Source organism: Peromyscus maniculatus, chromosome 8 (assembly GCF_049852395.1).
Source record: "Peromyscus maniculatus bairdii isolate BWxNUB_F1_BW_parent chromosome 8, HU_Pman_BW_mat_3.1, whole genome shotgun sequence".
NCBI lineage: Eukaryota > Metazoa > Chordata > Mammalia > Rodentia > Cricetidae > Peromyscus > Peromyscus maniculatus.
In genome coordinates, this window is record NC_134859.1 from 108,140,438 (window position 1) to 108,165,375 (window position 24,938).

The 24,938-nt window shown below is 50.9% G+C and overlaps 1 protein-coding gene across 15 annotated transcripts in view; it reads right to left on the reverse strand.

Annotated features, from left to right (window-relative positions):
• Slc38a10 (solute carrier family 38 member 10) overlaps positions 1-24,938 on the reverse strand; it is a 58,538-nt gene that overhangs the window by 26,477 nt on the left and 7,123 nt on the right. For all 15 annotated transcript variants that reach the window (XM_006987700.4, XM_076543902.1, XM_042283295.2 and 12 more), the window contains exons 3-10: positions 19,481-19,526; positions 18,565-18,658; positions 16,788-16,931; positions 15,603-15,727; positions 12,625-12,727; positions 10,107-10,289; positions 5,932-6,043; positions 4,986-5,092 (exon numbers count right to left, since the gene is read on the reverse strand). In XM_006987700.4, the coding sequence (XP_006987762.1) occupies positions 4,986-5,092; positions 5,932-6,043; positions 10,107-10,289; positions 12,625-12,727; positions 15,603-15,727; positions 16,788-16,931; positions 18,565-18,658; positions 19,481-19,526 (914 nt within the window). The remainder of the gene's footprint in view (positions 1-4,985; positions 5,093-5,931; positions 6,044-10,106; positions 10,290-12,624; positions 12,728-15,602; positions 15,728-16,787; positions 16,932-18,564; positions 18,659-19,480; positions 19,527-24,938) is intronic.

The following is a 24,938-nucleotide window of genomic DNA, read 5'->3' on the forward strand; positions in this document are numbered from 1 at the left end:
CTATCTCCATTGCTCTCTCTGCTTCCCGGATGCCACAAGGTGAGCAGCATCTGGCACACACAGGCCACACTGTAACAACTGTAACTCACACCTAAAGATGAGGCCAGGGACCACAGCCCAACTCTGAGACTGTAAGACAAATGCATCTTCCTCCTCCTAAGCTGCTCTCAGGCACCTGTCACAGTGATGAAAAGCCTAAGAGGCTGTGGGTGAGAAGAATCAGCAGGAGTCAGAAGATACTGTGAGGAGCTGGAGCAGTGGCTCAGCAGCTATGAGCACACACTGCTCTCTCAGAGGCCTGAGTTCAAGTCCCAGTACCCATGTCAGATAGCCCACCACAGCCTGTAACTCCAGTTCCAGGGGAACCAATGCCTCTGGCCTCTGCTGACTCTTGTACTCAAATACACACAAACCCACATATATGTACATAATAAAAATAAAATAAATCTTTAAAAATAGAAAATACTGTGAGCTGAAGGATGATGTCACCTCTTTGATCTAGTCTTGATGCAACCCCCAATGAAAATGTCAGCAATTATTCTGGAAGAAACCAAAAGGCCATTCTGGGAGTTGCTCAAGCATGCAGAGGACCACTGATGAGAAGGAACACCTTGAAGAGGGAGAGAGAGGTGTGTGCCCCACGAGCGCCGTGCCCCCACGAGCGCCCGTGCCCCCACGAGCGGCCGTGCCCCCACGAGCGGCCGTGCCCCACGAGCGGCCGGAGAGCGGCCGTGCCCCACGAGCGGCCGCGGCCCCCACGAGCGGCACCGCGGCCCCCATGAGCGCCGTGCCCCCACGAGCGGCCGTGAAGGAAAGCACGAAGGCCCGGAACGTGAAGCAGGCAGAACTGGCCTGGGGACCAGCACACCAGCGAGCAGAGGCGTCCCCAAGAGCCTCAGACGGACAACAGGGGCCGAGAAGGAGACAGCAGGGGACAGTGTGGATCAACTGGACAGCCACATGAGTCCTGCCTCACTTAAGCTGATCCCAAGTGGGGTAAAAGATAAAAGCCACCAGAATAGATCTTCAGAACTTAGGGTAGCAGACATTTCCACTTTTCTTAAATAGAACCAAAAAAGCACTAAAGGGGAAAAAGTCAATAAACTGGGCCAAAGTCGAATTCACAACTTCTGTCACCAAAAGACGTCCAACGCCAGATGAAGCAACTAACCCTGTAACCCAGCACTGGGCTACAAAATGAGATGGTACCATCGAGATGGCTCAGCAGTTAAGAGCACCGGCTGATGTTCCAGGGGACCCAGGTTCAATTCCCAGCATGGCAGCTCACAACTGTCTGTAACTCCAGAGTCTGACAGCCTCACACAGACATACATGCAGGCAAAACACCAATGCACATGTAATAAAAATAAATAATTTGAAGAGAGAGAGAGAGAGAGAGAGAGAGAGAGAGAGAGAGAGAGAGAGAGCGAGCGAGCGAGCGAGCGAGCTCGGTAGGTTAGGGACACACAGGTTCAGTCCCGGCACCCACATGGAGGCTCACAACTGTCTACATCTCCAGTTCCAAGGAAACTGCCACCTTCTGGCCTCCGTGGACACTCGGCACACCCACACATACACACCAGTTAACAGTAAGTTTTAAAAACGTAAATGGGGCCAGTGCGATGGCTTATCACACAAAGGTGCAAAGCCTGACCTCTGAGTTCAAGTCTGAAACTCAAATGGTGGAAGGAGATAAATAACTCCCACCCATCCTCCGGCCTCCACGTAAGAGCATGTGCAACTCATGCAGACAAACAAGACACATAAATGTAATTAATTAAGGGGAAAAAGAGATGTTCTTAAGAAAGAAAACAAAACAACAAACCCAAGTGTGAAGTACATGTATTTGAAAAAAAAAGTACATATAGAACCCATTAGAGGAACTGTAGTTGGTATGTAAAATGAAAAATAAATAAATAAAAATAAGAATCCATTAAAAACCCCTACAATCTCAAAAAACCAAAAAGAAAAAAGAAAAAAAAAAACCCTACAAATCAGTAAGAGAAGGACAACAAACAGGAAAAGCCTGAACTGCACCTAGAAGACGTCCACAGGGCTCATCAGCACACCAGCAGTTCAGAACACCAGTCACATGGAGATTTAGGGTGTTTGGTTAAAGACCTCCAGGTGCCTCCACACCTTCAGCTGGAGTGAATATGTAATGTACATATGTAAGTATGTTTATATTTAGAGACAGAGTCTCACTATGTAGATAAGCCTGGACTCAAACTCACCAAGATCTGTTTGCTCTTGTCAAGATGTGTCTGCCTGAGGGTGTGCATGTGAACCACATGCGCGTAGGTGCTCAAACAGAGGCCAGAATGTTACACGTTAGGAGTCACAGGTGACTGTGAGCTGTCGGATTTGGGTCCCCTGCAAGAACAGCAAGTACTCTTAGCACCTGAGCCATCTCTCTAGCCCTGGCAGCTGCAACTCTTTTTGTTTTGTTTTGGTTGAGACAGGGTTTCTCTGTGTAGCCCTGGCTGTCCTGGAACTCACTCTGTAGACCAGGCTGGACTCGAACTCCGAGATCCGCCTGTCTCTGCCTCCCAAGTACTGGTATTAAAGGTGTGTGCCACCACTGCCCAACTGGCAGTTGCAATTTTTAAAAGGGATGGATGGTACATGTGAAGTCTAGGGACACTCTTAGTGCTACAACTAGAGGCACTGCTGTTTCAACCCCAAAACATGCAGAATCTACAAAAGCTGACTATGACACCCCAGGAGCCAAGTGCCTCCTGGAAAGCATGGAATGACAGAGCTGCTCACTCGTGGGCACCCAAAGGAACATCCGAACATCAGATCGGACTAGACATGATCTGTCACGCCACAGGGGGTAGGTGCGATGGCCGATCTTGGCTGTCAGCTTGACTACATCTGGAATCAACTGAAACTCAAGCTTCTGTGCATTCCTGTGAGGAATTTTCTTAATCAGATTTGAAGCAAAGACCCACCCTAATCTGTACCACACCCTCTGGTGGCCCACACAGAAGGACACAAAAACCTTTGCCTTTTGCCTGCTTGCCCTCACCCTGAGGCAAGTCCACCTGTCCATCTATTGCTTTGGCATTCCTTCACCAGTATCAGAACCCACTTCTTTGGAATTCGAACAAAGACTGAAGACCAGCAGCTCTCCAGGCCTCCAGCACCAGACTGGGACTGCTAAGACACCCATCCTCATGGACAGAACAACCACCAGATCCTTGGCTTTTCCAACAGCCTGTAAGCCATTCTAATAAGCTCCCTTTGCCTACACATATTACGTATATATATTATATATTATATATTATATATTATATATATTATCCTATCAGTTCTGTTTCTTTGGAGAACCCTCGCCCACACAGCAGGTTAACGTGGAGCAAGTGAACAAGTGCAAAGCCCTCATGCAGTGGCTCTAAGCACCACACAGGCCAGGCATGAGACCCCACTGCATCACGCTGAGGCCACCAAGAGATAACAGTGACTTTGAGAGGCAGGGTTAGAGGATGAGAGGGGCTCACAGGCGCTCTGGGGTGGCAAGGTATTCAGTTTGTCCTGGATGGTGGTTTTGGCTAGAGTCACACTGCAAAAATACATCAAGTTGTACGGAAGAACTGTGTTTTTCTACATACATATTGTACTTTTTTTCAGTGTGTGTGTATGTATATGTGCATGTGGAGGCCTAAGGTTGTTGGTAGATACCTTCTGCAATTGCTCTCTACTTTATTGAGGCAGGGTCTCTCACTGAGCCTGGAGCTCTCTGACTCAACTAGTCTAGCTACCCAGCTTGCTCCTGGGATACCGCCTCTGCCTCCCAAGTGCTGCAATTACCAGCTGGCCACCACGCCCACCCAGCTTTTATATGGATTCTGGGAATCCAAGCTCCAAGCCTCATACTAGCACAAGTGCTTTATCCACTAAGCCACTGTCCAAGCCCACACTTTATTTCTTCTTCTTTTAATATATAATTTATTTGTATTTTATGTTCTTTGGTGGTTTTGCCTACATGTATGTCTATATGAGAGTGTGGGTTCCCCTGGAACGGGAGTCACAGACAGGTGTGAACTGTCGAGTGGGGTACACTTAAATAAACATCTACCGGTACGCATCCAAAAGGAAACATTCAACAACCCCTAAAAAGGAAGCAAAGACACAGGCAGTTCACAGAGAACGAACATGAAATGGCATTTGTGCCTTTGAAACAACCTTTCCCCTCACTCTGAGGTACTCTGAGGGACAGATGAAAATGTTGGCATAGTGACAGACACACCTTGGAGCCGTGACCTCACCAGGCACAGGCTGAAAGGCTCCCATTCTGACCAGGAATCTCATTTCTGGAATACTTTCTATAGACACAGTCTCATGTATAAGGAAACACCTGTGGGCTGCAACAGCCAAAGGCTGGGGCTGACTTCGTGGGAGACTAGGCTTATGGAACTTCCCTGTAGTGAACTCCCAGGAATCAGCTAAGACAGAAGGCAGTAGTGGGTGCCTGCATCTGTGGTCAGGAGCAACCTGCTAGGGATGTTAAGCAAAGATAGCAGGAAGCTGCATTACCAAAAACCAAAACAAAACAAAGAAGATGGAGCATGCCCACGCATGTGCACATACATTATCTTCCTGGGACATCCCGCTAATCCAGCAATGGTGTTCTCTGTGGGAGTATCTGGGGGAGGGTAGACAGTCACAGTATAAACACACTTCAGTGTTTTGTGCTTAGGTATGGAAGAGTAATCGTCCTCTCTGGGGAGAGTCCACATACACAGGGGCAGAGACTGAGCCACCTGTTTGGCCCACTTCTCACATCTCCTTGACCAAGTATTTCTTGTAATAAAACACTGAAAATGAGTGGACAGAACCTGTCTGAAGACCCTGGGGCGGTGACTGTATTCTGCTACTTCTCCCTGACTAGAGTGACTGGCCAAGGGTCAGGCCATGTGGTGGGCAACACTCACCTTCATCCAGGGGATAAGTGCATATGGCCTGGGGAGGGACACACTTACCTGGGCTGAGGGAGCATTCTTGTGGGCTTTTTTATAGATCAGAGCCGGGCAGATGAAGCAGATGAGGCTCCCCATCGTCGCCCCTGTGAGGCCAAGGATGGTTTCCACTACAAACGAAGAGACAGCAAGGTGTGACTGGCAGCCTGTGCTCTCCTGGCATAAGGGCAAATAGGGCCTCCGTAAGGCCGCCCGAGTGCCTGCCAGTGGGCGGATGTCCGCTGCACCCAAGGGGCTCCACGACCTGCCAGTGAGCAGATGTCCACTGCACCCAAGGGGCTCCACGACCTGCCAGTCAGCGGACGTCCGCTGCACCCAAGGGGCTCCACGACCACCTCCACTTTTCTCCTCCTCTTCATACACTAAGTATGTCAGAGCAGAGCAGCCTGGGAAATTCTGACAGCTCATCTTTAAATGGCCAAGCATAAGCCAGGTGATCATGTAGAGGCAGGCAGATCTTTGAGTTTGAAGCCAGCCTGGTCTACATAGTGAGTTCAGGATAACCAGGGCTACACAGAGAAACCCTGTCTCAAAGACTCAGTAAGTAAATAAGTAGACAGACAGATAAACAAGTAAGTGGCCAAGCACAGGGGGTTTCCTACCAAAATCAGATGTTGGCTCCATGTGGCCTAGTTCACTCTATCATCACTTGTCAAGTAACCCAGTGCCTTGTCCTAAGATACGTGTGGAAAAGGCTACAATGTGCTGGCTGGCTGAAGCCGTTACTCCTGTGTGTGGTGACAGCAAGCTACAACTGGTCTCCTGAGGAACGGGTATGACCTTGAATTTCTAGGCGGTTTTTAGGATACCAGAGAAAATGGCCTGAGACTTTGGGAGCACTCTCAGCTAAATGCTAAGCCTGGGCTAGGGACATCTCGGGTCCCCATGCAACAGGAAGAACGGAGGACAACGAAGGGCAGAAAAGAGGCAGCAGGGCTGCCCACCTTACCATTGGGGATCAAGATTCCACCGACCATGGTTCCAAACACCACCGAGAGGGTGAGGACTTTAAACCGGAGTGGGGGCATGTAGCCTCCTGCAGCAAAGGTTCCATCTTTTTGCTATATGAAAAACAAAAAACAAAAACAAAAACAACCAGTTTTGAAATGACTACTTTGCAGTGGCACAAGGCCACACAGGGCTCTGCCAGCCAAGCCTATCTCTGCATGGGTCCAGGCAGGAGCTCACCTGGCCGGTGAATGTTGCAGCATAATCAGATTTGGCTGAGCAGCATTAATGGAAGCCTGCAGAATGCCAAGAAGCTGTAAGCTTCACTCCAGGTGTGGGCTGGACAACTTACAACTTTGTTTTGAAATGTTAGTATTATGCCCTTCATTTTCATATTTGCTCTTGGGGCAAAGACAAAGCAGAGACTTAAAAGACACACAAACCAGACAGCAGAGTAGAGAGAGGCTCCAGAGGGACAGCCCTGTGAAATGAGTCAGCTTCTCCTCAGTGTGCAGCTTCAGTTACGTGTTGAAGCCCTACACACACACACACACACACACACACATACATGCATTCACGCACACGCATGCATTCACACACACGCATATACTTGGCTGCTATCGCCATTCCCAACAGATCCATGGTGAGCACTTAACAATTTCAAAGTCCAGGAAGGAGGAAAGTGGAGAAGGATTTGAGGTGGCATAGCCCAGCACCCCACCCCACCTGGCACACAGGACACTCATCACAAGTGTAGCAGCGTAAGAGGAGGTGAGAGCCCCACACTCTACATGCTAAGAGCCCGACACAGCCCGGTTCAGATCCGTTTCTTCTCTGACAACAGAAGTATCTCCTCCTCAAGCTGCTGATCCTCATGTGAACTGGCACACAGCAAGGGTTGACCATAATGATCATTCCTGGGTTAGGAACAACGGAACCTTCCAGAACTAGAATTTCAAAGCAGCTATTTTCACAATGGACACTAACGCAAGATGGACTGAGGTAGCTGGAGGTGAAATCTTTTGTTGAATGGGGATGACAGTTTGTCCGTAACCCAGGAATCCCAGTTACAGCCCTGGAAGTTGACCAAGAAATTATCTAAAGGAGGAAGTGGGAACCTGTGTGCAGACAGGCAGAAAAGCCATCAACAGAAGAACGTCTACAAGAGCAGATGAGCAAGAGCAGAGATGCTGTGGGTTTCCATGGATACACATACAGGCCCCCAGTCAATCTACTGAAAACAGAGGAAAGGGAAGGGAAAATCACACTGTAAACAGACACAAAGATGGGGATGTGACCACATGCATGTAAACGAGAAGCAGGTAAGCTAACTTTCTTTCTCTTTCTTTTCGGTTTTCCGAGACAGGGTTTCTCTTGTAGCCCTGGCTGTCTTGGATCTCACTTTGTAGATCAGGCTGGCCTCAAACTCAGAGATCCCCCTGCCTCTGCCTCCCAAGTACTAGGATTAAAGGCCTGTATCATTATCACTTGGTGGTAAACTTTAATACTTCTCTTTGTTCTATTATCGGTGTTTAACTTTACAAAAGTTAGATGCTAGCACTTGGGAAACAGAGGCAGGCAGGTCTCTTTGAGTTCAAGACCAGCTTGGTCTAGACAGCAAAGGCCAGACCAGCTAAAGTTACATAGTAAGACCCTATCTGAAAAACACAACAACAACAACAACATAACAAAAGAAAAAAAAAACTTTGCAGAAGAGGGGGACATGCAAAAAGCACCAATGCTGCTTCAGTCTGAAGCACCTGGACACACCAAGCTCACATGAAGCAGTGAGGGGTGGTTTTAGCAACCCACAAAGTGGAGGTGGTACAGCATGAACCAGGGTGGAGGAGGGTGAACCTTTGGCCACAGAGCTGGTCTCATCTTTGCCCCTTGTGGCAGTTTGAATGTAACCAGTCCCCATAAGCTCATAGGGAGTGACACTATGAGGAGGTGTGGCTTTGTTGAAGTAGGTGTGGTCTTGTTGGAAGAAGTGTGTCACTGTGGGGGTGGGCTTTGAGGTTTCCTATTTCAAGATATTGCCCAGTGTCTCAGACCACTTCCTGCTGCCTTCTGATCAAGATGTAGCCGGCATCATGTCTGCCTGCACATCACCATGCTCTCCACCATGATGATAATGGACCGAACCTTTGAAACTACAGTTTCAAAGCCACCACCTCAATTAAATGTTTTCCTTTATAAGAATTGCCATAGCTGGGCGGTGGTGACGCATACCTTTAATCTCAGAGCTAGGGAGGCAGAGGCAGGTGGATCTCTGTGAGTTCAAGGCCAGCCTGGTCCAGGACAGACTCCAAAGCTACACAGAGAAACCCTGTCTGGGGGTGGGTGGGTTGCCGTGGTCACAGTGTCTTTTCACAACAATAGAAATGCTAAGACACCCCTCAAGGGACAAAGTCCAAAATCCTACTTTGCATGGCATCCAGGTACATGAACACTAGCAGAGAGACCAAGAGCTTGGCCTGTGAGAGGCACTTGGCCTGTCACAGGCAGCAGAGTCCACAGGAAAGAGACCCGAACAACAGCACTGCATGACTGGGCAGCAGGGCAGCTGTGCCAGCTGTTTCTCCCGAGCCCACACTCTGGGACCACTGCCGTTTCCCTTACTCCAAGTGCTTGTGACCTTGTGTTTCCAGCCACCAGGAGTCCTGGCTGATCACACAAACCAGGTGCTAAGATGTCAGGCATTGGAGCCAAAGAATCTTGATCTAGATGGCAAAGTCCAGTCATCACAGAAAACAGCCTGGACAGTGGACCATCTTACCAGACTCAGGAGAGGGGGCCCCTGTGAACAAGGGTGGAAAGAAAGCTGAGATGGAGAAGCGCAATAGATGTGAGGCAACCCAGGGCAACAGCAAGCAAGGACCAGAGAGCTTTTGAGTTTCAATCCCTGTATTTTAAAGTTTCTTGTGGGGATCTGGAGAGATGGCTCAGCAGTAAAGAGCACTGGCTGCTCTTCCAGAGGACCTGGGTTCAATTCCCAGCACCCACATACATGATATCTCACAACTGCCTGTAACTCCAGTTCCAGAGGATCTGACTTTTTCACACCAATGCACATAAAATAAATTTAAATATATTATTTTAAAAAGTTTCTTGTGAAGTGTGCGCGCGCACACACACACACACACACACACACACACACACACACGGGCTCTACCAACACACTATACTGAAGTCACTACAAAGTACAGAAGCAGCACAAGCCTATCCCATGATTCCAGTTGTGATGATGTTGGCCAGTGAATTTGTGACCCGGCTACAGCCTCCCCAGGACTGCTTCCACAGCAGCCCTCATGTCTCACCATCTCTCTGACTTGAGGTTGCAAGCATCAATGCTGGCAAATCCCATAGATGAACCAAGTTGCCTACACAGCTGGCATGGCCCAAAGGGCACTCTTCTGTGTTCTTTTTACCTAGGTTAATGCAAGCCGTGCCTGGTCAGGGGGCTGGGAGTACATGCAGCTCAAGAGCCGTGGGTGTGCTTTAGCATATACAAAGCCTTAGGTTCAATCTCTAACAACAAAGGAAAGAAGAAGAAAGGAAGGACGGATGATCTCTATTAAAAACTTCCTGCCGGGGCCAGCAAGAAAGGCTCATTAGGTAAAGGCACTTGTCACCAAGCCTGACAACCTGAGTTTGATCCCGGAACCCACACAGTGAAGGGACAGAACTGGACCCCACCAGTTTCCTCTGACCTCCATTCGCACACCAAGGCAAAAGAGCCCCACTACCACACTAAATAAAGAAAAAATTTAAATTACACACAATGACAAAAACCACTTCATTTCAGCTGGGTATTGTGGCACACACCTGTGATCCTAACACTCAGAGAGTGGTGCTAGGAGAGAGAGGAGAGAATCCTGAGTTCATGGCCAGCCTGGAAAACACTCCCCTCAAAATAATCCAGGACTTCATTCCACTTGAAATTTGTCTGGGTCAACAAGATGCCTCAGCAGGCAAAAGCACTTGCCACACAAGCCAGACAACCCCTGGACCCACAACAGAAGAGAATCAACTTCTAAACGTTGTTCTCTGACTTACACACACCCACCCACCCCACCCCACCCCCAAACACATACACACACTGTTTATTGTTAACTAGGAAAAGCTCCACCTACCATGGAAACAGAGCTAGCCCAAGAGAATGAAAGATCATACCTGTTGCTCGAACAGCAGTGTGTTCAAGGCCTGTCTGCATGGCAGAATCATCATGGGGAAGCCCACAGCCACGGACATGACGAAGCCCACTCGGATCATCTCTGTCACCAGGTTGGAGGGGAAGTGTATCAGCACGTTGCCGGCCGTGGCATCAGTGAAGCTGACGTAGCCAAAAAACCCCACCTGTCAGAGGGACAAAGCAATGTGGCCAGCTGTCTGTCTGTCAGTCTGTGTTGACTGCCTGTCTTTGTCCCAGAGTGGCCTCAGAGCACCTCCAAGGAAGCTGGCACAAAACCCACCCACCCCAACACAAAAGCCCTCCTCATCTCCTCAGACATAAAATTCTTGATAACCGAAGGTGAACTGTTCAAGCGTAACTTCAACAAAACTATAAATGAGGCAAAAATGGAGTTGCCAATATGGAAAGGAAGGTTCTAGAATACCTCCAAGCCTTTCAGAGGAGCCTTTTTTTTTCTTTTTAGTTTTTTGAGACAGGGTTTCTCTGTGTGGTCCTGGCTGTCCTGGAACCCACTCTGTAGACCAGGCTGGCCTTAAACTTATGGAGATCCTGCCGGGCGTTGGTGGCGCACGCCTTTAATCCCAGCACTCGGGAGGCAGAGCCAGGCGGATCTCTGTGAGTTCGAGGCCAGCCTGGGCTACCAAGTGAGCTCCAGGAAAGGCGCAAAGCTACACAGAGAAACCCTGTCTCGAAAAACCAAAAAAAAAAAAAAAAAAAAAAAAAACTTATGGAGATCCTCCTGAGTGCTGGATTAAAAGGAGTCACCACCAGAGCCGGGCTCAGAGGAGGCACTGTTAATCAGGAGCTGGGTGTAGGGCACAGGCCTGTGATCCCAGCTTTCGGGAGGCAGAGACAGGAGGATGGAGAGAGTTCCAGGCCAAACTGGGCCACACAGTGTAACCCCGCCTCAAAAACCAAACTGAAATAAAATAAAGCCAGTCAAATAGCCGTGGGCGAAGAGGATGGAGGAAGCTCCAGGACTGGATGATGCTCCAGCGACCACGCTGAAGACTGACGCCACAGGCAAGGGCAGGAGCCGAGCTGCAACCCCAGCACATTCACATCCTCTTCAGACAGCATCTGTCCCCTCCACGGTTCTGGGGCTCAGACCAAGGGAGTCATGTATGCAAGGCACGCTCTCTCCCAACTAGGCTGCTTGTCTAGCTCTGTATTCTTTTTTTTTTTTTTTTTTAAGATTTATTTATTTATTTATTCATTATGTATATAGTGTTCTGCCTGCATGTCTGCCTGCACACCAGAAGAGGGCACCAGATCTCATTACAGATGGTTGTGAGCCACCATGTGGGTGCTGGGAATTGAACTTAGGACCTCTGGAAGAGCAGTCGGTGCTCTGAACCTCTGAGCCATCTCTCCAGCCCTAGCTCTATATTCTTAAAGACAACAAACAGAAGCCAGATGTGGTATAATCCCAGCTCTTAGGAGGAGGCAGGAGGATCTGAGTTCAAGGCCTAAGCTACATGTGAGCTTCAGGCCAGCTTTGGCTACACAATGAGTACCTGTCTCAAATAAATAAACAAACAAACAAACAAACAAACAAACAAATAAATAAATAAATAAATAAATAAATAAATAGGGAAAGAGAGAAGGGGGAGGGAGGGGAGAAAGGCAGGGAAGGGAAGGGAAGGGAAGGGAAGGGAAGGGAAGGGAAGGGAAGGGAAGGGAAGGGAAGGGAAGGGAAGGGAAGGGAAGGGAAGGGAAGGGAAGGGAAGGGAAGGAAGAAAACAGCAAGGATATTAATAAGAGCCGGGCAGTGGTGGCGAATGCTTTTAATCTCAGCACTCAGGAGGCAGAGGCAGGTGGATCTGAGTTCAAGGCCAGCCTGGTCTACAGGGCAGCCAGGGCCACACAGAGAAACCTTGTCTTAAGGAAGTGGGGGATGAGAAACGACTGAAAACGTTTCTGATGTTTGTGAATTGGGATATTCTCTCACACTGGCATCCCATGCACCCTCATTTCTTTTTAATTGGAATGCTCCTCTGTAGAGAATTAACAATGGCCATGGAGAAGGGAAAGCAGGCCCCCCAGTTAAAGCAATCTGGAACCAGCCCTGGTCAAGATGCCTGAGTTCTTCAGACTGGATAATGTTCATAAAACTGGACATTGTGGTGCTCACCCACAATCCCAGCACTTGGGAGGCAAAAGCAGGAGGATCACCCCAAGTTTGAGATCAGTCAGGAATACAAAGTAGGACCCTGTCTTAAAAAAAAAAAAAAAAAAAAAAAAAAAAAAAAACAGAAAGAAAATGCAACATGGTCCAGGGCAGAAGCAGCTCCCAGGTGCCCAGGCCTGGGATACCTGGGGCTGAGGAACTGAACTGCTCTGGGTCACCGTGAACAGTGACCTCCAGACACTGGCATGGAAAGGGTGGGAGCCGGTTATGTCTGCGACCCTGACAGATGGGCAGGCGACAGGCGTCTTGATGCAAGAGGCGGTGTGCTGTGCTACTGTGCATCAAGGAGAAGGTGTGGTGGCTCCTACCATGACATAGAAGGCAGTGACCACGTTGAGGGAGGAGGCAAATATGGAACTCATGGTCTTCACCGATGGCTCGTCCAGGCTGTCATAGGTAGGCAGGACCTGGCTGTGTAAAGACAATCGAGTTAGCAGCAGCACACTCCTCCTGACAACTCCTAGAACCTCTACCAAAATGGCCCAGGCAACAAACCCCTGGCACTTCTTTCCCAGACCATCCTCCACAGACCATGATTCATGGGGCCCGGGAGAGCAGCTGGATGACGCTACAGATGGTAGCACCATGAGACCCACCAACCTACCCTGAGAGGTTCCGTGGAGATGCCTTCACAACTAGCACCATGCTGTGGGAGTGCAGGTGTGACTGGGCAGGGACTGAAAAGAGGTCTGAGGAAGGAGCCGACAGGAAGCCAAGCAGCACCACTGCCAGGGACGGCAAGTTCAACATCACGGGCTGGCTGGCTGCAGCCACCTCAGCACCGTCAACAGACACGGCAGTGAGCACAGACAAGGAGACAGCCTGCGCACATTTCCCGACTCGCAGCCTCTCTCCAGTGAAGAGAAAACTGGCTTCTGTCCTAGGTCTGGTGCCAGGAGTGTGCTGCTGCTGGACATGGAGGAGGGACCCCATGTCAGGACAGGGATATGACAACCTCACGAAGGTGCTCTGCAAACAGCATGTCTGAGGACTTGGGACAGAAAACCCGACTGAGGAGAGTATGCAGGGCCCGGGCACCAGGTGACTGTAACTAGCAGGGGGAGGTCCTTTGCTCCACCCCTTAGCATCATTGTAAATCGGCCTTTGGACTAAAGCTCTGGGCCGCTGGATAAGGATCCAGGCCTGCCCGAGTCTATCCTGCGTTTTCTCTGTTTCTCTTCTCTCTATTTCTAACTAAGTCTCTTATCCCTCATTCTTCAAGAGTTCCTGTGGGGGACCAGCCCCCACACTGCATTTGAGATGGTTCAGGTTAGAACATGAGTTAAAGAACTAAGCTAGAACAGGAGGGGAACCGGGTAGTCACCCTTAAGTACTTCCCAGGTGGCTATAAACTTCCAGGACAAGATCAAAGGCACTAAGGAAACCAGACTAGGAACAACCAGGCAAGTATGTGTGTGTGTGTGTGTGTGTGTGTGTGTGTGTGTGTGTGTGTGTGTGTGTGTGTGTAACCATCACATGTGCATACCGGAAATCAGCAACCAATAAACAGATCAGCACAAGGATGAGTGGAGCTATGCACAAAAACGTCTTTAAAAAGTTCCAGGAAAACAAAGAGACACACTGCTTTGATCAAAAAGCAGGCACGGATACGTGGGAGGGCCTGGCAAGGCAAGTGCAACCCCTGTCCACCCCCTTCTCACCAGGAGTCAGCCACACCCTGCACAGCCTCAGGGGCGCTGAAGGGAAGCTAGCATGAGCCCTGGGCTCAGCTCTGAGGCCGGCAACAGCTTATCAGGCTGACCGGACTCTAGTCAGAGCAGGAGGCCCACCAGGAAGGGAACTTGAACCAGATACTCGTGCACAGACACAGACGCCCGTACCACACACAGGCAATGGCACTGCGGGTGCTGTGAAGAGGTGGGATGTGCCTGGACACCGTGGAAAAGCTGGTTCCATAGGTTGCCATTCAGTCCCAACTGCCCTCCCACCTGGCCCCCACTTCAGAGAGCAGCCCCTGTGGCATCACACAGCTCCTGAGAGTAAGCTCTCCAGGTGCACGCTCTTCTACCGAGGCCCTCTATGTTCCATGTGGCCATTTCTCCGGATCCAGGGTGACAGTTCTGTATAACACAAGGTCTATCTACCACGAAGTGAGATCGAAGGGGCAAGACGATCACAGCAAGAACTACTCCAGGCACCAAGTAAGGGGGCTGGCTGCCATCCCAGCTGGGACAGGCCACTCACCTGGCAAACACTGCGTGCTCACAGCCTGGGGACAATATGTGACCAACACAGGAGAAGAGGGCACATTTATAGCCCCCAGGTCTTCATGGAAGGGAGATGAACCCGGCACTTAGACAGTGGCATGCTTCCACCCTCCAGGAACAGTAACTTGCACTAAGAACCGACCCACAGAGTTGCACTGCCTGCTAGGCGGCTACTGCCAAAGAAGCCCAACCACAGGCTTGCTTTTTAAAAAGCAAGCACGCAGGCAGAAAGGACAAATGGTAACTAGGTACGCCTCACAAGAATGTAACTTCTGTCACCGACGATAATGGGGACATTAAACAGCGAGGCTGGAGCACGTTCTGGCGGAGACAGAGCTGCCAAGAGGAGCCGGTAAGTGGGAAACGACGATTTGGAACTCGCATGTGGGTGTAAACACAGCAGTGTGAGCAAATCTTCTGTCACACTAGTTTACGATTGGCACAATACATGCCCACTGACACCACAGGAGGGGGCTTCTCTGCCAGCCCCCCTCACACACATGCTGATGGTCTTTTCCCATTGATGTCAGGTTTCCGCTTACTGTTCCCACCCGGGCGTGCATCACAAGCTCCTGCCACCCTGATGGAGAAGGTAGCGCTGCTGTGAAGGGGGAGCAGCCCGTTCTGTGTTCACAGAGCCCCGCACGCCAGAGAGCCCGCCTGCACACACAAGCCTCAGAGGCATCGCAGCAGCAGCCTGAAGTCAATGTTTGTGCAACTTCTTTTTAAATATTCTCAGAAGAACAGCTAAATTCTGGCAAAACACTCGGGACTCTGCACAATCAGATGGCTGGGTTGCTGCTGCACCCCACAGCCAACTCTCCTCTCATGGGATCTGGAAAACTAGGTGCCCTTGCCAGTCAGTCCCCGCAACAGTTCATTTCCCAGTTACAAGAGGTCTGGCCCCTCATCCTAGAGGGAACAGCCGTACTAGAACAAGCCGTCATTCCTCGGTGGCCAGGAACAAGCAGCTCAAGCAACGAGAAAAGCAGGACTCTGATCCCCACGCCTCTACACCCTCGGCCCCACCTCCAGCCCCGCCACCTCAGGGTACTTACGACTGACAGGCAAAGGACATGCCGAAGATGGGGACGCAGCGGAAAATGCCCTCCCAGCGGATGTAGCTGACTCGCTGCAGCCACTGCCCACTGAAGAGGCCGTGCTTAAGGGAGGACAGCACAATCTGGACCGGAGAGAGAGCAGGGCAAGGGTCAGGAGTCAGCGTGCAGCGTGGACCACTGGACACCTTGCCACAGAGGAGGTGCAGGAGACATGCAGTTCTCTACATCGAGGATGGCTTACTCCTTCCTACAGCCTGGACCCTGGCTCACACTCAGTCCATACCTGAAGCTGCCTGAACACCCCTGAGGGGTATACCTGGCTGCAGGGGGTTTTCTACACAGGATGGAGCAGCTCCTATATTGGGCCTCTTAGGGGAGACAGAAGCAAAGCCTCACTCGCCATCCCAGCCCTGATGTCTGTCTCCAATTACAGAATGCTGTCCCCTTGATATGGCATGTCCTTCCTTCCCTCACCCTGGCCCAGGCAGACATAGCCATCTTTCAGCAGCTCAGCCACTGAGGATGTGGCTACCTGAGTAAGGAGTTAACTGTCCCTGGGCTGGTCCTCAGAGAGCTGAGGGGCACTGGCGGGGCACTGGCAGACCATGGCTGCAGTGAGAAACCTGCAGCCCAGACTGTACAACCTCCTGCAAGGACGCCTGGCCCTGCTCTCAGGAGGGGTAGCTTCTTCCCTAGCCAGGGAGAGTGATTAAAGGGTTCAGCAGGCTCAGGCGGCAAAGGGTGAGGACCCTCTCGGAAGTCCCCGCACCTCGTCGTCCAGACTGTCCTCCAAAAGCTTTTAGAAAATGACAACTGGCACCAAAAATGACAAGTGCCACCATGGTGGCACCATGGACCTGGTCACACGCGCCACATGAAAGATCTTCCCACAAAACACACATCTGCTACATTTGCTTTTTCTAGAGCCTTGGTAAAGGGATGATGGTCTCAGCGTCCCTCACCCTGCTATTCAACTGCCGGGCCTCTGATACCCACTAGTCAGACATACATATGGCCTTCATGACAAGGCAGAAACTCAACCACAGTTGTAAGACTCAGAGCCACCTTCCCCTGCCCCCCACAAGGTAGCCAATGGCTACACCAGACTCAGGCATGGACATTCCTGGTTATGGGAAGGACTAAGCCACAAACAACGCCCTTAACCGTGCATGTGGTGCTCACCACAAACATGAAGATGGTGTAGAAGAGGAGCGCCATGGCACTGAAGGACTGGATGGAGGCCATCATGTTCCTCTGCAGGCTGAGTGGGAGCACAATGCACAGGGACACCGCGAAGAGCAGGAACACGCGCAAGCTGTTGGTCACCTGAAAGGGAACCAGCAGAATCCTCACGGTCTGCGGCGCTGAGTACTCACTGCCGAGGCTCAGCTTACAGTGTTGCCAGGGCAGGAGTCGCCGCAGGCTGGGGAGCACCTTGAGGCCTTGAAACAGCAGGAGGCGGGGTCAAGCCTGGCATGCTCACTCTGAAAGCTCCCCTCTCGGCAGCTGTGCCATGTGGATCAAAGTACTAGACACCTCTGGCCCCAGTGTGGCCCAGCCAGGCTCCACAATGAGAGCAGTCAGGACAGAAAGGTCAGCTGCCCCTTTACACAGGGAAGGAAGGTGCCAAGAGCGGGTAGGGACCCGCCTGCTCTGGCATACCCGCACAGCTAGTGCCGGGGGCTGGTAGGAGGAGCCACCACTTCTCCATACGACTCAGAGCCAACTCTGCTGCAGAAGGAAATTTTGATCCAGAAGATTCATCACAGAACTCCAGACTAGCATCTACTAGCAAGCAAAGGCTATCTACCATCTAACTCAGCGGCAGCCCGCACTCGGACTTCCTGGATCCTTCGTCACAGCTGACAGCACAGGTGGAGGCCAAGAGCTTCTACTGCCCAGCTGCAGGTACCTGCACACCTCCAACAGCCCACAGTGCTGAGCAAGGGCGCACTGGACACCATGGAGGAAGAGGACAGACAGGCTCTGTGCACACCGGCTCACTGCATGGGAAGCACTCGCAAGGTGCAGAGGCCAATGCTGTCCTGCAAGTCTCTCAGAACTACAGGTGAGACGCCTGACCGTGCACCGGTCAATAGGTTTTGACCCAAGCACCTGTGTGAGGGACTGAACCACAGCTCTGTGAACCCACAGGAAGAGCGAGAGATGGAAAGCAAAATGGGAAGATACCTTCAGAACACAGACCAGGGCCAGGCTCACGGGATGCTCACTGGAAAGCTAGCTCTCCAGCACCATAAAAAATCCAACACATTGTATTCATGAGTAGGGCCACCCCTCAGCTGCCATCTTTACAAACTAAAATCCATCTCTACCTATCTGATAAACAGATACGAAGAACTCTTCACAGAAAAGACCCTCCAGGGCCATGTGTGTACTCTCCCTAGCCAGTCACTGGCTACAGCTCTTGTTCCCCTGTAGGAGAGGAAGACTGTGTGGGGCACAGTTCACAGGTGGTACCCCTCAGGGACAGGGAGGGTCCCCTGAAGGATGCACAGAGCTATGTCACAGGCCCTGACTGGCAGTGCCCTCCTCCCTTCCTCAGCAGGGTAGAGACCCAGCTCCCTGACTCAAGGTACTGGTCAAAAGCCAACCCAGCAGCCACATGAGGGCCCGGCCTCTTCTGCCTGTTGATGAGCAGCCCTGGAAGGCCGAGGCCTCTGGGCTGCACAATGGTGTGACCTGTCATGCCCCTCCTCCCCCCTGCCCTTCCTCCTCCTCCCTGCCCTCACACTGCAGGCTGTATCACAGCCTGCTCTCCCTCTCCTGGTATCTCTCAGACACTACCCCAGCAAAGCCCCTGAAATCCAAGGGAACCTGAGTGGCTGGCAGGCATGGGAGCTCTCTGGGCCCAGGACACTGGTCTCAGCTGGCTTAAGGAGAGGAGACAGGGGTGGCAGCACAAGTATCACCACAGGCCAGACAGTGAACAGAGCCTTACCCGTAATCCAACCAGCGGGGCAAAGAAGTTGGAGCCCAAGTCGCCGATCACGACGTAGAAGGCGATGCAGGTCCCCAGCATCAGCCCAATCATGCTGTGAAGACAGACGGCACAGGGCTTTGGAGTCAGATTGGACAAAGTGCTGCTTTGTGATGAGAACATGGCACCTTTACGAGAATCACGACCCAGGCACCCCCAGTCTGACACCCAGGACCAGATCCAGTCCCTGGCCTGTGCTGACACGGCATTGCCAGGAAACTGGCTGAGTGACAGACAGTTTTGTATGTCCACACTCATAGGACTGGATGTTTGGGGCCCTCTCCATTGCACTTGGGGTGAATACTGAGCCACACTTAACTATTCTCTGTGGGGTAGCATATTTTCCTTCCACAGGAGCTTCAGAAATTCAGGTGCAACAAAAACTCACAGTGATGTTAGACAAGTTAAAGGAATAATCAACTGCTTCCCGGAATGTTTCCTTCTGTTTTCACAATTCCCTGATTTAAAAGCCTAAAAGTGTAATTTCCCAACAATTTTTTCAACTCATAAAATTTTACTTTCAATGACAACAATGTGACATTCTGGATTAGTGCATCCCTTCTGCAGGAGAATTGGGGACCATCTACAGAACAGCACTGAGATTAACTATCCAAGGGAACTATTTGCTGTGCTCCCCAAGTTCTCCATTCTCACGCACGAAGTCTCAGCAAGACTTAAACAGGCTTTCAGCTTTGACAACCGTCATTTTAAGGGTACAATAAACCGACTTCCAGCTATTCTCTAAGTAACTCTTCAGAAGCATAGTAGGCGTTATCAGCCAATCCTCACGTGAAACGCAACGTTCATTCCCACCAGGCTCCAGCTCCTCCACTGCTTCAGGAAGAAGGGTGGGACCCAGCAAGGCTGCGCCGCTTACCTGGTCTCCACGAGCATCTTCCCCGCCTTGCCGTAGGCATGGAACGCTAGGAAAGACAAGAGAAGAAAGCTCAATCCAACGGTGAGAAAAAAGGCTGCCCAGGAAAGCTGTGAATGGCAGTTTGACAAGCATCCATTTGTTCCAAGTTTCATGGATAATGAAATACTTTCAAACTCCAGTCCCTCGACTTTCTTTAGACCTACCATCCTCAAATGAAACAACGGGAAACAAGGACAAAGCAAGGGAAGAAGGGAACCTTGGGCGGGGGTTTCGTTGTTGTTTCATATGAAACTTTAAGGGGGAAAGGACTCCAGGACCCTATAAAGTAGTGTTCTCTGCCCACGACAGCGATGAGTAGGCCTGCTTGGAGCAGTGCCAATACAGCAGAGGTAGCCCCACTTAGGGCAGGGGAAGAGGGAGAACTCAGGAGGGATCCAGTGGGTTCAACCTCTGCCCCAGAACGCGGAACTCATGCCCTGTACCACACGGACACTGCTGAGGGCTTCATATCTGTCCTTTGACTATGATTTACAGAACAGAACAGGATCTTTGCAAGCATGGCACTCTGAGAAAGGAAGGAACAAGGGCTCTGAGCCTTGCCAGTGCCCAGGACAGCCAGTAAAAGAGCGCTGATAACGGCTGGCACGCATGGCCGCAGCAGGGTCCAACCAGGAAACGGGGCTGTCTTTCACTTTCTGATCCAAAACTGTTTCCAGCAGATGGGAAGTTAAAAGCTGACTCAACAAGGTTCTTCACAGGACCTTAACAGTTATCCGGTCAGCCAGTGTTTCCCCCCATAGTTCAGCCAGATGAGGGCAAAGGGAAGTTCTGGTCTTGTGGGAGCAGCCAAAGGCAGTGCACGTGACAGGATGGCCTCAACCTTGTCACAGCCCCAGCTTCCTGCCCCTTGTTTCCTCCCTCACTCTGGGCCAGCAGCCCTCTGAGGTTGAAGAGCAGGAAACACACATCCACTGGGTATGAATGAACCAAACAAAATCCTTGTTACTTTTAACTGAGGGAGAGGCACAGAGTTGGCAAAAGCCAGACAGTTGGCATCAGCCTCAGCCTGGCCTGAGAACAACAAGGACTCCAGCCTCCAGGGGTCACTCTGGTCTTTCCCAGACTCAGTTGCGAAAGGAACCAGGTATACCCCTCAAGTTCATCTAGCAAGGACTGAAACCCAGTTCAGAACATTACCTAAGGTCTAGACTGAGAATTTCAAAAAACTGAAAGAACTCCAGAGGCAGTATCAATAGCTGCCTGCCATGTCACCAAAGGATACCCACCCTCTAAGCCCTGCGCCAGAACACGCAGCATAAGACACAGAGGGCCTAAGCACTGACCCATTCCAGCTCCCACTATTGTTCCTTTGTACTCTCTAAAAGGAAAGTGGGCCTACTGCACACTTCAAATACAGAAGAGCCTGCCTGCCCTAGAAAATTCCAGAACACACATGCTTCCAGGTGTGAGAAAGTGGAGGTCATCAGCTAGCCAAAAGACCAGCAGGAGGGGGTTCTGTCTTCTCCCAGATCACTCTCAACAGAGCCCAGGCAAGACCAGGCTTTCTGCGCACCTGCCTGTCCTTATCTTCCCTGAGCCCTGAGAAACAGGGCCACAGGACACCAAGCAGAACTGACTCTACCTCCACTGCCCACAATACCAGCAACGGCAGGGCAAGAAAGGAGTGCCATTCAAGACGGGACACAGATGAGGCAGGGAAGAGGTTGCTGCTCATGACTAGGGCAATACAAGGTGGGGAAGGCTGGCCAGTGACTTCAGTTGGGCCGCTCCCGGACGAGGTGTAGGAGGAACAGCCCTGGGATCCCCACTGCAGCATGGGCACAGGGCCAACAGACTGGGCAGGTGCATAATACACATCGTCAGCTCCGGGAGGCTGGGACAGCATACAGAACAGGTGTCAGAGCTCCACTTCAGAGTCTTGCTCACCAAACCTAGGCCACACCACTCAAGGACACGCAAGAAGAGGCATCCAGCCAGCATGCCCCTGCAGTACTACTCTAGGCCCGTGAAGAGTGAGGCACACTGACCATGAGCCATGGTGAGTACCAGCAACATCCACTATTCACAGCTGAAAAGACCAGAAGCCACAGGGCCGTCATACGGTCTCCACTGCTAGAGAAGGTGGCTTCCATCCCAGAGCACACACTCCTAGAGCAGGGTCTGAAGCCAGAAGAGTTTCCCAGGAGTCACTGATGTGGCTGTGTTTCCTTCTATCATGTTCTTGTTTTTGTCAACTTGACACAAACCTAGATAGGTATATTTAGGAGAGGGACTCTCACCTGAGAAAACACCCTTATCAGACTTCCTGTAGCATGTCTGTAGGGCATGTTCTTCATTAGTGACTGATGTGGGAGGACCCAGCTCACTGTGGGTGGTGACACATCGGGACAGATGGCCCTGAGTTGTATGAAAAAGTGAGCTGAGCACGCCATGAGGAGCAAGCCAGTGAGAAACCCCCTCCATGGCCTCTGCTTCAGTCCCTGCCCTGCCTTCCCTCAGCGACAGTGCGACTTGAGAGTTGTAAGATAAAATAAACCTTTTCCTCTCCAAGTTGATTTGGCCATGGTGCTAACTAATACACCTGAAATGAAATGAGGTTTAAAAAGGCCATGTGGAATATAAGCTGGGCACAGAAGCAGGAGGTGTGGAGTTTATAAACACCATCCAACAATCACAAGAGCCAAAGCAAACACAGCAAACTGGCGTCCACATTCACCATCAACCCCACTGTGTTGATTCTCCACTCTGCAGACATTCATTCTCCAGAGGGGGGGGGAGTTTGCCAGGGAAAAGAGGCCACTGCCACAGCTGGTGGTGTGGTTAAGACTTAAAAGGCAAAGGGGCCAATATGAGAAAGAGGTTCCCAGATTCCCATGGAGTACAAATGGCAAACAGGCTCTTTACTGAAGACATGACTACCACCCTGGAAGTTCTTCACCTTCTTCCATGGTCTCCAAGTGAGGACATAGGCTATCTGCACATTTCATCTACAGAGCCCAAGTGTCCATGACCCAACCCAGGGTCCTCTCATACATCCATAGACACAGGCCATGTCAGGTCTGCTATATCTTGAGGGAAAGAGGGGCACATCTTCTGAGCACCCTGATGGGCTGCAGCATAAGTAGACAGTGAGTCCTGGCCCATCAAGAGGACAAAGGACAAGGGAGAAAGGCAAGTGTCTGTCTAGCTATAGAAGAGGGCTCCACACTACCTGTAGGGCCAGACCATGGCAGGTGGTGGCACAGGAGAACCTCTCTACCACTCTGGCTCCCATATAGCTAGTCACCCCAACTTGTAAACAAAAGAAAACTGGTGCTGAGCTGACAGGTCCAGAAGACCATCTGGGGACCTGACAGACTGGGGACTAGGGAGATCAGGATTCCAATTCCAGAAATTGTCTAGGGGCTCGAAAAGCTCTGGGGACCTGGGAGACTGAGGGCCCAGAAGATTATCGGGGGGCTCGGGAGAGTGAGAGTCTAAAAGACTCTCTGGGGGCCCACACAACTAAGCCGTCTTGTTTAGGACCCAGGCGATGGTGGCACACGCCTTTAATTCCAGCACTTGGAAGGCAGAGGCAGGTAGATCTCTGAGTTCAAGGCCAACCTAGTGTACAGAGTGATTTCCAGGACAGCCAGGGCTGCACAGAGAAACCCTGTCTCAAAAGACAGGAAAAAAAGGTGGGGGGGGGAGATAAGCTAGACTACGGGAATTTTTGGGAATGTGTTGTTTCCAGTAAGTTACCACATTCAGTTAAAGCTGCAACCCCAGGCAGCCAGCATTCAGAGGTGTTCACTCTGACAATTTTCTTTCCATTGCTCAAATCTAGACAAACCAGTTTGACTTCTCAGGGGCTTTCGAAGAATAACTGACTGGCCGACCAACTACAAGAAGCCATGGCTGCCCCAGCCCAGGGCTAAGCTCACATCTTCTTTCAGGACACAGGATACAGAAGCTGGAACTTCAGCTACAAAACATGGACAGAGGTCTCAGAGGGAAAGGACCACACACTGCAACATGGCTCCACACCACCAAGGGCAACCCCCAATCACCTCACCTCCTGCTTCCTGGTAGGGCAGAACTAGGCTGTCTCAGTGTGGATCAAGTTTAACTGATAAACCTCACTTCTTCAAATGGCAGTAAAAGACAGAACCAACATCATCACAAAAGAAAGAGAAGGAACACATCCCTTGGGTTCTGAGGCCAGAAATGAACATCAGGGTACTGGTACCACCGCAAAGCAGACTGGAAAAAAACAAGAGACCACACTGCAGAAGCCCATATGTGCATCTAGAGGAGGGCAAGACGGAGGCATGGTCTCAAGAACTACTTTACTTGGCACTAGTCCATCGGCCCCCACACGCTGCACCACTTTCCTCGCTTGACGGTGAGAGCCAGGACCAGAGGCAGGCGCTATGCAGGTGAGAGCAACATTCCAGCCACACACTGGTGGGGAGGTCAGGAACATCCCAGGAGGCTAGAAATTTTCTTTCCACATTCCCCCACAAGGTAAGTACCAAGAGCAGAAGAGTGGCATTCCGACCCCATGCCAAAGAATTCCAGAACGAGCTACACAGCAAGAAGGTCCAAACCTGGCGGGCAGAAACAACCAGGTTCACATGCCGACCTGAGGGGAGGACGGAGAGAGAGGCACCCTCCTGCTCTTGAAGCCAAACTACCTAAAGACAAGCACAAGCGCTGCATTTAGTCCTTGTGGCTGAAACTGAGAAGAAGTAGAGGGAACAGAGCTGCAACCAACAGTCCTGGGAGAAAGGCAGATGAGGCACTGAGCCCCAGACACAAGCTAGACTGAAGCGTTTCCATCGTGGGGTTCCAGGGGTTGGGAGTTAGCGGCAGCAAGTCAGCAGAAGGCTACGGAGAGGAAGTCTATGGACTTGAAGGGCGGGTATGCGCATCTGTAAAGAGGTAGGAGCACAAGGGGGAGAGAGAGGGGCCTGATGCTCTCTACCCTCCACCTCAGCCCAGTTCTGACCAGGTGATTCTACCTTTTTTTGTTTTTGTTTTTGTTTTTTTTTTTTGGTTTTTTGAGACATGATTTCTCTGTGTAGCCCTGGCTGTCCTGGACTCACTCTGTAGATCAGGCCGGCCTGGAACTCAGAGATCCATCCACCTGTCTCTGCTTCCCAAGTGCTGGGACTAAAGGTGTGTGCTGCCAGGCCTTTTTTTTTTTTTTTTTTTTAAATTTTTGAACAGTGTTTTTGATTGCGTGTTTTAAAAAATTATATTCAGCACTTAAAAAGCAGAGGCAAGTAGATCTCTGTGAGTTCTAGGCCAGCCTGATCTACATAGCAAGTTCCAGGCTAGGTATACCTACCTACACAGTGAAACTTTATCTCAAAAACAACAGGCCAGGCAGTGGCAATGGCTTACGCCTTTAATCCCAGCACTCGGGAGGCAGAGCCAGGAGGATCTCTGTGAG